Source organism: Pinus tabuliformis, chromosome 3_2 (assembly GCF_031772625.1).
Source record: "Pinus tabuliformis cultivar Carrire ecotype Pingquan chromosome 3_2, CPIR1, whole genome shotgun sequence".
NCBI lineage: Eukaryota > Viridiplantae > Streptophyta > Pinopsida > Pinales > Pinaceae > Pinus > Pinus tabuliformis.
Genome location: NC_142302.1, coordinates 226,972,456 through 226,986,762, shown reverse-complemented (window position 1 = coordinate 226,986,762; position 14,307 = coordinate 226,972,456). Strand labels below are relative to the sequence as shown.

At 38.6% G+C, this 14,307-nt stretch overlaps 1 protein-coding gene across 1 annotated transcript in view; it reads left to right on the top strand.

The window, feature by feature from the left end:
- Positions 1–14,307, top strand: part of LOC149180535 (protoheme IX farnesyltransferase, mitochondrial-like) — a 188,268-nt gene that overhangs the window by 56,069 nt on the left and 117,892 nt on the right. The window contains exon 3 of the mRNA XM_089416165.1: positions 4,775–4,904. Coding sequence (XP_089272291.1) covers positions 4,775–4,904 — 130 coding nt within the window. The remainder of the gene's footprint in view (positions 1–4,774; positions 4,905–14,307) is intronic.

The following is a 14,307-nucleotide window of genomic DNA, read 5'->3' as shown; positions in this document are numbered from 1 at the left end:
AAGGGGCCCATGATTTAGATAGATGGTATTGAGGGAACCATGGTAATGACCCATGGTATTGTATGTATGAGGCCTATATAGAGGCTAGAGACTCCACATTGAGAGGTGTCAAGGATTAGTGTATGAACATGCATATGGCTTGTGGAGTGTTCTCCTTCTTTAAGGAGTGAATGTATGGTGTTGCCTTACTTTAAGGGTTTTAATATCAATAAAGAAGCATTTCTATCTATATTCATATCTTGTTATTTATTGGGTTTATTTGTATTCGCGTTAGATCTATAACAAGTGGTATCAGAGCACTTTCTTCGGCAAAAGTGGAGATTTTTTTTAAATTTTTTGCAGGAACTTTCTGGGGCAGCGAGTTTGCAGATCAGATCTGTACGTTTTGGGGCAAAATATGCAAAATCTAATTGCAGATCTGGATTGTTTGGGAAAAAATACCCGATTTCAAAAAAAAATCGGCCGAATCGGAGTCCGGATGAAGGAGATATCACTGATCGAAAAACCAGTGGTGTTGCAGACAATTTTATGGGGCAGCGAGTTGCGGTGCAGATTTGGACGTCCTGGTGCAAGATCTGCAGAATCTAATTGCAGATCTGGATTCTTTGTGAAAAAATACCCGATTTCAAAAAAAAAAATCAGTCGAATCGGAGTCTGGATGAGGGAAATATCGTTGATTTAAAATCAACGGTTTTTCAACAATTTTTTGTGACGGCGGGACAGTTGTAGTGTGGATCTGAAATTCCTGTGCCTGGATTGGGATTTCTATCACATGGGCAGATGTAGAATGGTTGTTCCATTTCCGAAAACAGGTCATAATAGGGATTCTGAGCAATATTGACTAAACTGTGACAATTTCAAATTTTTGCCAAGTGAATTTTTTTCAAAACCCTCTTCATGGCGGATCTTAATTTTATAGGGAAAGATGATAGCCCTACTATTGAAGAATTCATACAGAGGTTAAAGTTCAAATATGGGGAATTTTTGAGGGGTATAGTACCGTTTAATTTTCAAGATGAGGCTTCCAAATGGTGGCGCTCATTTGACAACAAGCAGTTGCTCAAACTTTCAGAGGCCAAATATGAAAGATTTCTTTTAGACAAATGGTCTCGGGCTAGAAAAAAGGAGAATGAGACACGTAAGGGGTTATTTTCTACGGGTGTCTCCTTATTGCAGGTTCATGGATTGATTCAGAAGGAGAAGATCGTTGTGTCTATAAATCCTAGTTGCAAGCATAATTTTATCAATGTTAATTTGGCAAAAAATTTGCAAGTTCCAGCCAAACACATTGAAAACACACATGTTGATGATGAAGATGTTCAAGTTTATAAGGATTTGAAGCTTTCTATGGATAAGTATGTGTTGCATGGTGATTTTTATGCTTCAGATATGGATAACATGGATGTTGTTTTAGGATACCCTTGGATGGAATCAGTGGGTACTATCACTATTAATGTGCAGAAGAAATTCCTGAAGCTCTGGTATAAAAAGAAGAAAATTACATCGCTCAGAACACCAATTTCAAGAAGGGGATCAGGTATTTTTGAGGCTGCAACCATATAAGCAAACATCACTCAAAGACAAGGGTTGTCAGAAACTATCTCCAAAATTCTACGGACCGTATCCAGTACTTCAGCGCATTGGAGAAGTGGCCTACAAGCTAGCTTTGCCACACACTGCAAAAATCCATCCAGTTTTCCATGTCTCATACCTCAAGAAAGTGATTGGGAACAATTGCAGAATTCAAACCAGTCTACCTGAACTGGATGAAGAAGGGTCAATCTGGCTCCAACCTGAACAGGTCCTGGACACACGAGAATGGCACCTGCGTGGCCGTATGATCAAGGAAGTCCTCGTCAAGTGGAAAGACACCTCTCCGGAAGATGCAACCTGGGAACTAGCCACTATTCTTCAGCAGTTTCCGCAGCTTCAGCCTTGAGGACAAGGCTATTCTTATGGGGGAGGATACAAATATTATATATTGAATGTGTAAATAAGAATGATGATACAATGAGAGTGAGAGGCTTGCTTATATACCAAGCAGGTGTCTCTTCATGGAGAGTCATGTCTCATTTAGACATGACTCTTCAATCTAATTACTAATTAACTAATCATTATTTATGATTATTATCATTTACATTATTTTACATTATTTCCTATATATTTATTCATAACAAAAATATTGTGTCTTGGCGCAATGAATTAGTTTCAGATTTGTTCATTCATGTCAATTTTCCAGTGTTCTAAGCTTAACACAATCACTTATACCAATTCTTCTTCAATTAGCAGTCAATTTCCAATATAATTTTCAATTTTCTAGTGACAATAAGCAACTATAGATACACAGAATGTGATCAAATGCACAATAGAAGACAGCCAAGAACAATAGAGATACAAAAGTTTGGTCAAAGACCAAGGAAAAACCCCACAAGGGGGGACCCTTTCCAAATTCTTCTTCTATTAGATTGTCATCAAATGTTCAGCAGAGACATAAAATGTCCAAGTACATCAACAATGAGCCAACGGTCAAATCCTTGATTAGTCAAATCAACCATCCAATAACCAATTAAAGATGAGTCCAAAAAGTCAACTCTGCCCTATCTGGTCAAAGTGCTCCAAAAAGTTTAGTAAGGCAGCAAAGAATTTGCCTCTTTCCCTAAGTCAAACTTTTGGTCAAAACATTCCCAAAACTCTGCCTCAAAATCAGTCAATGTCAAAGTCAACAATGTGGTCAAAGGCTGCCTCAGGTCTGCGGTCAATTATGGTCAAAGTGCCCAGAAAAATTTCTCCTCCTTGCTCCTGAATTCGGCCTCCAAAACAGATTAAAAATCCCAAGTCAAACCATGCCAAAAATAACAAAAGTAAACGCTGGTCAAAGGCCCAAAACACAAAGTCAACACAGTCAACAGATTCTCTATCTTCCCTCTTCACACGTGTGAGCTCAGACCTGCATTTTTCAGAAGTAGTCGAACCAATAGTAGATGAATGGATGAGTGGTGAGATGCCTCCAAGTGATGTGACATGTGGTCTATTTATATTGGAATTGTCTTTAATGCGACTTTTTGGACTTTCCGGTGCCAAAATCCGGCGGAAAAATTGAGGTGAAATCTTGATTTGTGTTATTTAAACTGGTTTTTTGACTGTATATATGGATTCAGCACCATGAAAAACCCCAACGGCACTTCGATTGTGCAGGGGTTACCCATCAAACTTGTGATTTCAATAAATTCCTGCCGGATTTTAGAGAAATGAGACCGTAAAAGCCCACAGGAAAAGCTTTCAAAAAAGTCTCACTAAAGACAACTCGATTTATATGTGGCTGAAGAGCTTGAATTTCCTTGCCCAGGCAACGTGTACTTTTGTGTAGTGGTGGGTTTCATATTAAAAATAATATTTTTCCTTGAGCAAATTATATTCTTCCAAGGGCTAGTAGGGTCTCCAAAGGGTGAGGAAGGCTTCCCAAAGGAGGGAATTTCTCCCTAAGCTGCCAAATTTCACCAATTCAAGCAGATCCAGGATTTCAAGTAAAGTAAAATCTACAGTTAGCATAGAGACTGCTACTCAATTATGGAGGCTGTACAGTAAACCCTACTGGTGCAACAGCCCTGGGATGAATGTTTTTACTTGATGTGTACTGTTGGAAATCATTTACTTGCTTACATTACTGTGTTTTCACTATCATCACTTTTGAATTGAAAAAGATATTGTGATACTGGAACTAATTTTGTCATATGTTCTTTATCCCTAAGGGCAATTTTCCCTAAGGAACATTACACAATCAAGGCCTTCAATCATTGATAACCTATCTGTGGTTGGGTTTTTAACCGGATGACTTTAAACTAGCAGTTGCAGATTCTTGTGATTCGACATACAACCTGAGATGCAAGTTAGGAGAGGATGACCAAACAAGGAAGTACTCATTACACAGTGCTGAGACTGCAACTCTGCACACTGGAATCTTGAACAATCTTGGGGCCCAAACCTTGTGACCAAAAATTACTTTCATAGGGTTTTATAATTATTCATGTGCACCAATTAATGTCTGCCACCATTGTACACATCTAACAGGTCAATTACTGTCAACCAAACTCAACATAAAGAACCTTAAGTCCAGCAATGCGTTAGTGAATTTGTTCCCTATTATAGTTAGCACAGTGAATCAAGCCAAGTAATGTATTTTTCTTAATTGTGTACTCGACTTCTAGCATCTATCCACTCATAATACTTATGCAGAACACATTCTTTTTATTTTCATTCAAAACCATGCCATAAACTTTTCCAGCTATTTATATTAACTACTGTTCCACTGATAACAACACTGATAGTGATAACCTGTACACTGGTATGGATGTTCTCCTTGAATCTGCTTTCTCCCAAGTGTTGTTCTTGCACTTGTAGGATCGGCATTAGCAGTACCACAGTGAGAAAAAAAGTGTAGAAAGTAATAGTAGAAAGACTGACATTATTAAAGCCGCTGTATCCATGACCCGTAAGTTTAGGCCTTATTTCATATGTTGGTGGTTACAGAAACCCTTCCTTTGTTTGTATTGTATGGATAGGTGGGATTCAAAATGCTGCTTTTTCTACATCACAAGTCATTTACGCAGGTGGTCTTGATAGCACATTTATGTTATCAAATGTTGTTTTGTATGTTCCACATTGTTTTTGTTCCAGCACTCTGGCTCAGATGCAGATATAATGTTTTCTTTGACATGGTAATATTGTTGATTTTATTATATTTCTTACTCAAGAATGTACTTTTGCTTCCTTCCAGCATGCTTGTTGTGGCAACTTCTGGAGCAGGGTTTGTTCTCGGTAGTGGCGCAAGTGTTGATTGGGCTGCACTTTCGTGGACTTGCGCTGGTACAATGATGGTTGCTGCTTCTGCCAACTCGTTCAATCAGGTTTGGTTTTTCACTGAAGACAGCATTTTTTAAGGCTGGTCCTCGAGGCCTACATGCTTGATTTTAGTATGTATTGTCATTGAAGTCATTTCTTTCCTGACAAAATACGAATACTTTGCCATAAGATGTAGATAATCATTTGCTATTTTGTTGTTAGTTGTAACAAAATGATCAACCACTCAAGCTGTAGCATTAATAATGGAGCAGGGGAATGAGATAGCTAGAATGTCCTTGATAAGGCTGGCAGAGGCAATGGATTGCAAAGTCTAGTTACAGAAGTTGCAATGCAATTAATGGGATACTATAGGGTTTGCTGATATGGATATTTTTTCCCAGTTTTAAACTTTTACTCTTTTTTTTTTTTTTTTAAACTATTTTTTGTTTGAGCATATTTGAATTGGTAAGTGATTGGGGATGCAGCACAATTGCAATGACAAAGGAGAACTCTCACACAGGTGAATAAGTGATTTGAAATTGGTTCGACAGGAGAGAAATCTAGAAAACTGGAGGTGGGATCCACTTATAAAGATGATTTAATCAATTCAACTGGTTGATAAAGAAGATTCAATTGAACAAAAATTGATGATAAAGTCAACTGGCATATCGACTCGATTAAATAAACTGGTGTGCATGTGTTGAGAACTGTGTAGGTAGATTTTTGCGAGTATTTGATGAAGGTATAGGTTGAAGGATCAACGAAGCCTTGCAACAATATAAATTGGTGAGATAAACATTTAGTGGGGAAGGGCTGTGTTTGTGGCATTATATGACTAGGACAAGTTGGTACGGTTAGTGGCAGTACAAAATAAAGGGGAAGTTGAACTATTTTGATAATTGAGGGGATGTAAAGAGAAACAAATCTATCTAATTCACTCTTGGAGATGGTGCATAAGAAGGCATTCTCTAGGTTGAGAGGGGTTAGAGAGAGAGGGAAATGCCTGAATTGGAGCTTAAACAATTAGATTATGGAAGTCAATTGAAGGATTGTAGCCAATTTAGGGAGTTGTTTCAAATTTAAATGTTTTTTGCATTATGTATTTCTTGTCCAGTGTCTTTTATGTTTCTCATTTAAATGTTCTTGGGCCTTGGCACTTGCTTATTTATTCATGGATCTGTTTTCTAAATCATAATGTTAAAATTAAATACTCTCTCTCAAAGTGTCAATATATATGTGTGTGTGTGTGTGTGTTGTGTTTCCCTATTTCCTAATGTTTGACGGGTCACGTTTCAAGTGTGTTTCCATTTTAGATACGCGTTTTTGTTTCCCCATTTCATGCAACTTATACTTGGAATTACTTACCATGGTGCTTCAGGTTGAACTACGATTAGTGAGTGTTGATTCAAGAATTTGGAATGTGTGTAGAAAGTATTGTAGTACTTATTGAATTTGGTTAAAGTGATGGTCTACAAGTTTGAATTTGGAGGAGAGCAAATTCCTAGTGGAGAAAAAAAGAATCTAGAAAGCCCTAAATTAGAGTTTGAGAAGAATTTTCATTGGGAAACTAATCCTTCGACTTCTAAGAACCCTTTTAGAGTTGAAACTAAAGTAGAGATAATGCCTTCTGATGGTTTGATGGATCGTGCTCAACTTAGTAATCGGTTAAGACAACTAGTAGTCTATTTCAATTGTCATGGCTCTTTAGATGTAGTAAATATTTATTTTTCTTGACTAAAGATGGAGGGATATTCATTTCTATGGTGAGATAATTTATGTCATGAAATGTTCCTTACCAAGAAAAAGAAAGTCGCAAATTGGAAGGAGCTTAATGCCCTCTTTTAGAGTCAATTCTATCTTATGGGATTAAAGAAGAGCAAGAGTTTAAATGACATCATCTTGGAGAAAGACAAGGAAAACGAGATAGAACCAAGTTTAGAAAATCAGAAAGGCAGAAATATTTTCTTTATGTTGATAATCACTTGTGATATTCTTATGTTCTTATTGACTTTCTTGAGTTCTTCTTTTATCTTAGTTCATCAAGCGATTACCAATAGCAATAACACGAAGATCAATGACACCAGATGTAGGTGGACAACTAGGGAAAAACCCAGTCAACAAATCTTCCTTAATAATTTCATGAGATGATGCAAGACTCCTTGACCTAGACACAGAATTCCTCCAACCACCAAGTCAACCGTTCCCTTCTTCTGCAGATGATAACCTTCCAACAACAACTTCGACCTAGATGCAACAACAAGACTTCGACCCAGCAGAACATCGGCCCAACAAAACTTTGACCCAACAGAAACTCCGACCCAACAAAATCTTTGACCTAGCAGAATCTTCAACCCAATAGAAACTTCGACCCAACAATAACTTCGACCTTCTAGCAAATAGCCTAGTAAATCCACACGTGAGAGAGAGAGAGAGAGACAACCCAGAAACTTCGATTTTCCTTATCCGACAAATCTCCTCCTCTTGGAATTTCACACTTTTTCTGCCTCCTCTTGGATATCGAACTTGTGTGTGAGATGCCCTCCTAATGAATTGAACTGCTTGTATATACACCCTTTTCTAGAGGTGTCCACTGAAAAAGCATCTTAAATAGAACTTTTGCCTCATTCTCACGCAATTGAGTCACAGGTTTGGATCTCTCAAAGGTTTTGGAGTGCATTTAAGGGTGACTAAGCAATATTAGAAGGGATTTCAAGTGTTGGGAAGTGGATTTGTCTAGCCCCTACTAATGCTATGCAATTAATGGTAATATTAAATTCTTAAGGTAAAACTAATTACAAATTTTTAACATTACCATTAATTATTTCAAGATGTTTGAAAGTGGTTCCAACCTCATTGGATTTCATATGGAGAAAGTAGAATTTTAGATCCCACTCAAAATCCAATAGACTTAACACTTTTCAGAATCTTAGGATTTGGGGGATTACAATGTTTCTATTTGATTTTGTCATGTACGAGGGTATGGAACTAGCATTTAATCAAGCCCTCTATATACCTCAATGTTGGTGGCAATGATTGTTGAACTCCTCTATCATGACCCTCGTAAAAACTGCTGGAAATTGGTAGCTTCAGTCTATATTTTCATCAATAAAGTCAAAAGAGAAAAAATAAATGTATATTTTACCCCACAAGTGTTCAAGTTGGCCCCTCCAAGATCAAGTCGGCTTGCCCCAAGAGACACACCTCTTTGCATGGACAAATCACTATATGTTGAGCCTATTTGCTTTCCTCCAAGGCAGATTTCAGATCTCTGTTTTGTGCACAAGTCCGAGGCATACACTATGTGGAACCATGAAAAGGACTAAAGCATACTTTCTGTGGAACAATGTGGACCCGAGGCACATTATCTCTGTGAATAGTGTGAGTTCTGAGGCTGAAGTTCGACCCTCTTAGAGACCTGTGGCAAACCTTTTTAAGAACAGAATTAGAGGGATCATTGTATTGGATATTGGAGAGTTGGCTTGGCACTTGTGGGAGGTAATCTTGCTGGTCAATGTTTGCCTATGTAATCTTGTCAAAGATATGCTTTTTCGACGTACAAATCGGGTTGAATTGGACATTCTCTCATATGGGAAGGCTACTTGGGTTTTCCCCCTCGAGTGGGGTTTTACCAGGGTAAATTTTGGTGTCTCTTGTTTATTGTCTTACTGTGATCTTTACAGCTCTATGGATCTTAATGTTAATAGTTGAAATTTTCATGTATAGTTGCTTAATGATTGGAATTGTATCATGGGAAGTAGTTATCAGTTTTAAAATTGCTCGAGTCTTGTATGCTACTAGAAAATTGTTGTCTTGTATGCTACTAGAAAGTAGCGAGAAAGGTCTTTCTTTGACTTGTGCCTTAGTATGCACAAAATCCTATAAATTGGTAACCAATTCCTATAAGTTGGTAACCAATTCCTATAAGTTAGGAGCTAATTTCTAAAAATTAGGATGAGTTCCTAAAATTTAGGGCAAATTCATAAAAGTTAGGACGTGTGTGTGAAGCTTGACTAGTGCAGATGTGGAAGGCTTAGTTGTTGTCTTCTAGTGTGAGTTAATTTGGGAAAGGACTAAAAGAGCCTTAACTTCTAAATTAAGGCAGGATGATTACAACAACTTGTTAGCCCTTGTTAACTCTTCAACCAACAATTTGATTTCCTAAATTAAAGACTCCCTAGATTTAGCCTATTCGAAAAACTTAAAAGGAGGATCAAGGCACATTGTTATTCATTGCCTTGTGAACATGAGTTGGTGAGACAAGGCAGTAGAGAACACAAATTTGTGTTTGTGTGTATGAGCTTGTGTTAAAATTGGCAACTAGTGCCAAATTCCACTTTGGATAGCTCCTTTGGGGAAGATAATTATGGCATTAAATTCCTCTTTTCAAGAGGACCAAAATCGACCTAAAGATCATCGAATTTGGTTAAGGAGAAGTGTGATTTTGAATTTATATTTCTCTCATGTAAAATTAACAAGGTCGGCCTCACCTATATGTCGGCTCAATAAGCCCAAAAGTCACGTCTCTTCAGCCCCATCGACTAGTATATATTGAGGTGCCTACAACCTCATTTATCACATTCATTATCAAGAATATCTCTGCGTTTTGGACAATGAGTTAGAGGTAGCTTGGGGCAAGGAAGACAAGGTTCTTGAGGAATAACTTTTGCGTGAAAATTTGTTGTGAAAAGAACCGCAGTCCTAGTGCAGCTTGAGCGAAGGATAGATGAGTTGTTTATGTCAGCTTCACTTGTGATTTAGTGCGACTTCTATGTCAAATCAGGTAGCTAGAATAAAGGTGAGTTTGAGGTCTAATCTTTCATGTTCTTATACTCTGGTTTGGGCTGCAGGAATTGCTATTACAACAACTGGTTGGAAGCTCTTGTGGAGAGGCCGAATGACCTAACTTGAGTCCTCTACCTCAGCTGTAGTCAAGGAAAGAAGGCCACAGTATATTCAGAGGATGTTACCCTAGTTTGTGGATAGATTCATGTCATTGTTAGTTCAAAGCTGCTGAAGGGTGCCTTGACAAGAAGCCTCAAGTCCTTGTTCATTGTTGAATGCTTGGAAGAGGTTAGCTCATTGGGAGAATTTTGCTCAGTGACTTCCTGGAACCCTAACTAGGCTGTAAGCTACATCAACTAGATTTGCTGCCTTGAGGAGTCCACGTCTTGGATCAATTCCTTGCTACGGGAGCCCAAGATTCAACAGTAGCGAGATGGACTTAGTGTTAGATGATGCAGTGGATTGTTTGGAGGACAGATGCAATAGCTTGGGACCAGAGACTGATCAACGCAGAGCAAGGTTGGCAGCAGTGCAGTTGGCACAATGCAGGAGTCAGTAGCAACGCAGAAGATTTAGAGGGTCAGAATCAGCAACAGTCAGAATCCAACATTCATTGTATTATGTTGAACATAGTTAAGTTCAACTAATTTTGGATGTTTTTCAGTTGCTTCTCTCAGCAACTGAGTTGCAGTACGGATGCAGTGTTAGCAGTGGCAGTGCTAGCAACATAGCAGATGCAACGTTTGAGAGGGAGCTGTAGTACAGATGCAGCAGTGGCAGTGGTAGTGTCATGGGCAGCAGTACAGTAGCAGCAACAACACAGTGTTGGTGGCAGCAACAATGCAGAAAGGAGGTGCTTCAGAAACAGAGCAACATGCAGGTGGACATTGTTGCTAGAGCACTTTTCTCGCTAAGAGGAAGTGTTAGCTTTTGGTAGCATCGGAAGTGCTTTAGCTTTGAAAATTGGTGGAGAGGCTAAGACACATGATTTTTAAAGAACCCAAAAACCGTTTGGTGAAATTCCACTTGGATTGTATTTTAGTAAAATAATTAATATTTTTAATGGGGTTCCTAAGTCCAAACTTAGGAAAATTAAAATATTAATGGGTATTAATCAAAATATGGGTGACAATGATCTGGAAGGCGGATCAAGTCATGTTTTAATCTTAGCCGTTGATTAGAGACTTAATCTCGGCCATTGAAGACTCAACAGGAAAAGTATAAAATGGAGGCTTGGGGTTCATTTGGAAACACACACAAGGAGATTGAGGAAATCGATTTTTTGAGGTGAGAAGTTCTCAAGAGGAAAATTGATTGGGGAGATCTTGCAGCTGAGGGGCAGAGAGAATCCGGGAGGACATTCCAAAAAATACAGAACAAAGAAGCGGAGAGAGCTTGCAGAGAGGCAGCGTAGTAGCTGGGAGAGCTAACGCAGAAAAGTTGTTTGTCATGCAGAATCTAGAACTGCCGGAACAACCGAAACTGCCAGGAACTGCCGGAACTGTCGGAACAACCGGGAGAGCTGTTGTATAGGGCAGAGAAGGTGACGTAGGGTTGAAGCAAAGCTAGCGTAGAAATAGCCGGGGTTAGCCAGTCTTGTGCCGAATCAGTCGGAATTCTGCTGGGTGAAGTGAGTAAAACACTCAGATTTTCCACCAGTGTTTTCTCTGTAAAGGATTGCTAGATGAGCATCCTAGATTTGTATTCAGATATTTCTCCTACATAATAATAAACCTTCATAACTGTTGCATCGGTTTTCCTGCATTGGGTTTTTACGGGGACTATTGTGTCCAAAAATAAGTGTGTCCTATGTATCTTGTTCTTTGCTCTGTTTTCTGTTTTATGAGATCAAATATTTAATTAGTGTAGGCTGCATAAGTAATTTGCTTCAGTATTCAGAAGAATAACTTGATGAATGTAATTTAAAAATCAAGTAGGTGAGTAGATTCAGATTTGCCGCAGTGGGGGTTCCTTCGAGTCTAGAAATTTTCACAGTACTCTCTCTCTGATGAACATTTGATATAATAATAGGAAGATTTGATCAAAGGGTTTTCCCCATCTTGGGGTTTTTCCCTGGCATTTGCCAAATATGGTGTCCTTTTGTCTTGGCTTGTCTTCTGCATTTATATTTCATTGTTCTTTCATCAATTATTGTCGTGGTTAATGTGATTACTTATGGATTGAGGGGATTTTTAATGGGCTAATGGATAAATGAAGTATCTGATCTAAGCAAAGAACATGTTAACTCAAAATTAACATGGTATCAGGGCTCTAGGTGAGGGCAAACCCAAGCGAGAGAGAAAGCAATAACTAAGATGCTTATTTCTTCCTTCGTCACCAAAGATCAGTCATCTTTTAGCATTGAACTATTTGGGCTCACTGCTTATTTTTGGGCTCATTCAGGTACGGTGATCTGAAGCAACCTCACCAGATTGTTATTGGCATGACTTCGACTTTGTAATGGGGCATTGCTTGCTACACAAAGAAGTGTGTTAGACATCAAAAAGTGAATATTATAAAAATCTCCTCTGCTCTTGTGGCATATGGTCACATTTCTTTAGCGTGGCATCTAATTACAACATCAGATTTCTGTAATACCACCCCGCGTGACTTGCAACACACTGAGTGACACCATCACATAATAGCGTTGACATTATGACACGATGGTAGAGCGAGAAAATCCTGATATGCAGTCAAATTCGACCTAAATTTTTGTTCCCTGTTGTGAATGTTTTGACTATGTGTAGCTGTTGTTGCATCAACCTCATCCTTATTACAATTTCGAACATTTAGAAAGTTGAGGTTCCGTATTGCGCTTGCTTGGGGCCTCTTGGTCTTCCATAATAATTACTAATCCCGCCAGATATATATACATGTATGATGTTTCCACTGACATTTCGGCCGATGTTTCCATTTTTGGGAGGTGACATTTCTAAACGTACCTGTTTTGGAAACTCTCAAACGTTTCGCCGTTTCATGCAACTTAGCTTCATACAAATAAGGACCCTCACTTCAAGACAAAAAGGGCTTCGGATCCACTGCTGATATCATTTCTCGAGTTGTTTCAAATTCGGATGCTCTGTGTGGGATTGAACCTCAGACCTGCTTAATATCGTATCTGTTCCATTTCACTTCTATATGAGCCTGCAACTGTCGTTGAAAGTTTTCCAGGGGTAATTCATTATAGCTGACTGCAGTGCTTGAAGTCTCCGGAACATCTTGGCTCATGATCCGAATTCAAGGTAATTTCTCTCTCGGTTCAGATATTTGTGTTGAATCAACTGAAGAAGGTGTTCTGGAACATCGACATGAAGCTCTGTCTTAGATCTTGCATTATAAAAGGTATTCACTTTTTCATGCATCACGATCCCCATCAAAGCTAAGCCGACACTATTGGCATCATGCTGTGAGAATCGATTGCACTTTTGAACACGTTTCATAAAGTTAAGAATCTTTCGGTCCAACTCAATTTGTAATCTGATACGATTGATCAACCTGAAAATCTCCTGAAGCATCACAGTAACATCATCGTTCACTAAAGCACTGATATATACTCTCAAGCCTAAACTGTCTTTTATAAGAAGCTGCGTCCCACACATAAATTCAAAGCCACCATGTTTCTCATCTGAAGTAACTTGATTCTAGTACATCACTCCAAATCTTGCAATCTGAGTTGTAAGACATTGAAGCCCTAGGCAGCGAACTATTCAGTAAAAGTTACTGCAGTATTATTTCCCCTGCTTATCATAAACAAGGGTTTGGTCGAACAAAGGTATAGCAGGAAGTCACCAATATTGATCTGGCAGCAAGTACTTCAGTTGACACTCATAGGCAATACTATTAGCTTTTCGACAAAATCAAACTAATCATCTACAGTGTGGGTTTCAGTTGAAGTAGGCTCTCAACAGTTAAAGTGTTTGAAGGGTTACAGTATTGAAAATGTAATATCATATCTCTGCAAGAAGTTTTGTACAACAGAAAGAATATTTCCGTCAAATCTGGGCCTTATCTTACGGCAACCCCATCAGTTTTCAGAGTTGCTCCATTGTTGCCATAGACTGGTGGAAGGATGACTTGATCCACGTATTTACTAATGACCGTATCAACATCTTAAGGGCAGGAGTCCACAATCTTCTGCTGCCTTTGAAGGAATCGAATACATCAACGGTCATTTGTTGCTCAGAATTAACTTAACACAACTTGATTCGATCTATGATGGCAGGAGATGTTTGGAACGATGCCAATATCAGCTAATCACCTTGATACAATCAGACTTGTAACAATCAGTAAAAAAGTAGCAGAGCTGAAACTCTGCTGAAGGCATGTCTCTGGGATAATATCTTGAATCTCTTCCTGTCGTATGAAGACCTGAATCTACCAGTCATGAATAGAACCCTGTGCAGTAAAGTTCTTGGTTACTTATATATGGCATTAGTTCTGCTCTACCCTATGTATGGCATCTCAACATATAAAGCTCAACATCTTTTATGGTCTCTTTTCAGTCCCACATTTCGTTACAGTTCAGCAGCTAAATTGATATGTTGTAACCCCAGTTGATTGATAGTCTTGTTCACAAACGAAGTTGTGAACAAGACAAATGTAAATCTTGGATAACTTATCTTCTGAAAGGTTATTTACTATGAAGAAGCTACTGGGATCTTCCAGTGAAACAAATTGTAGCACCTT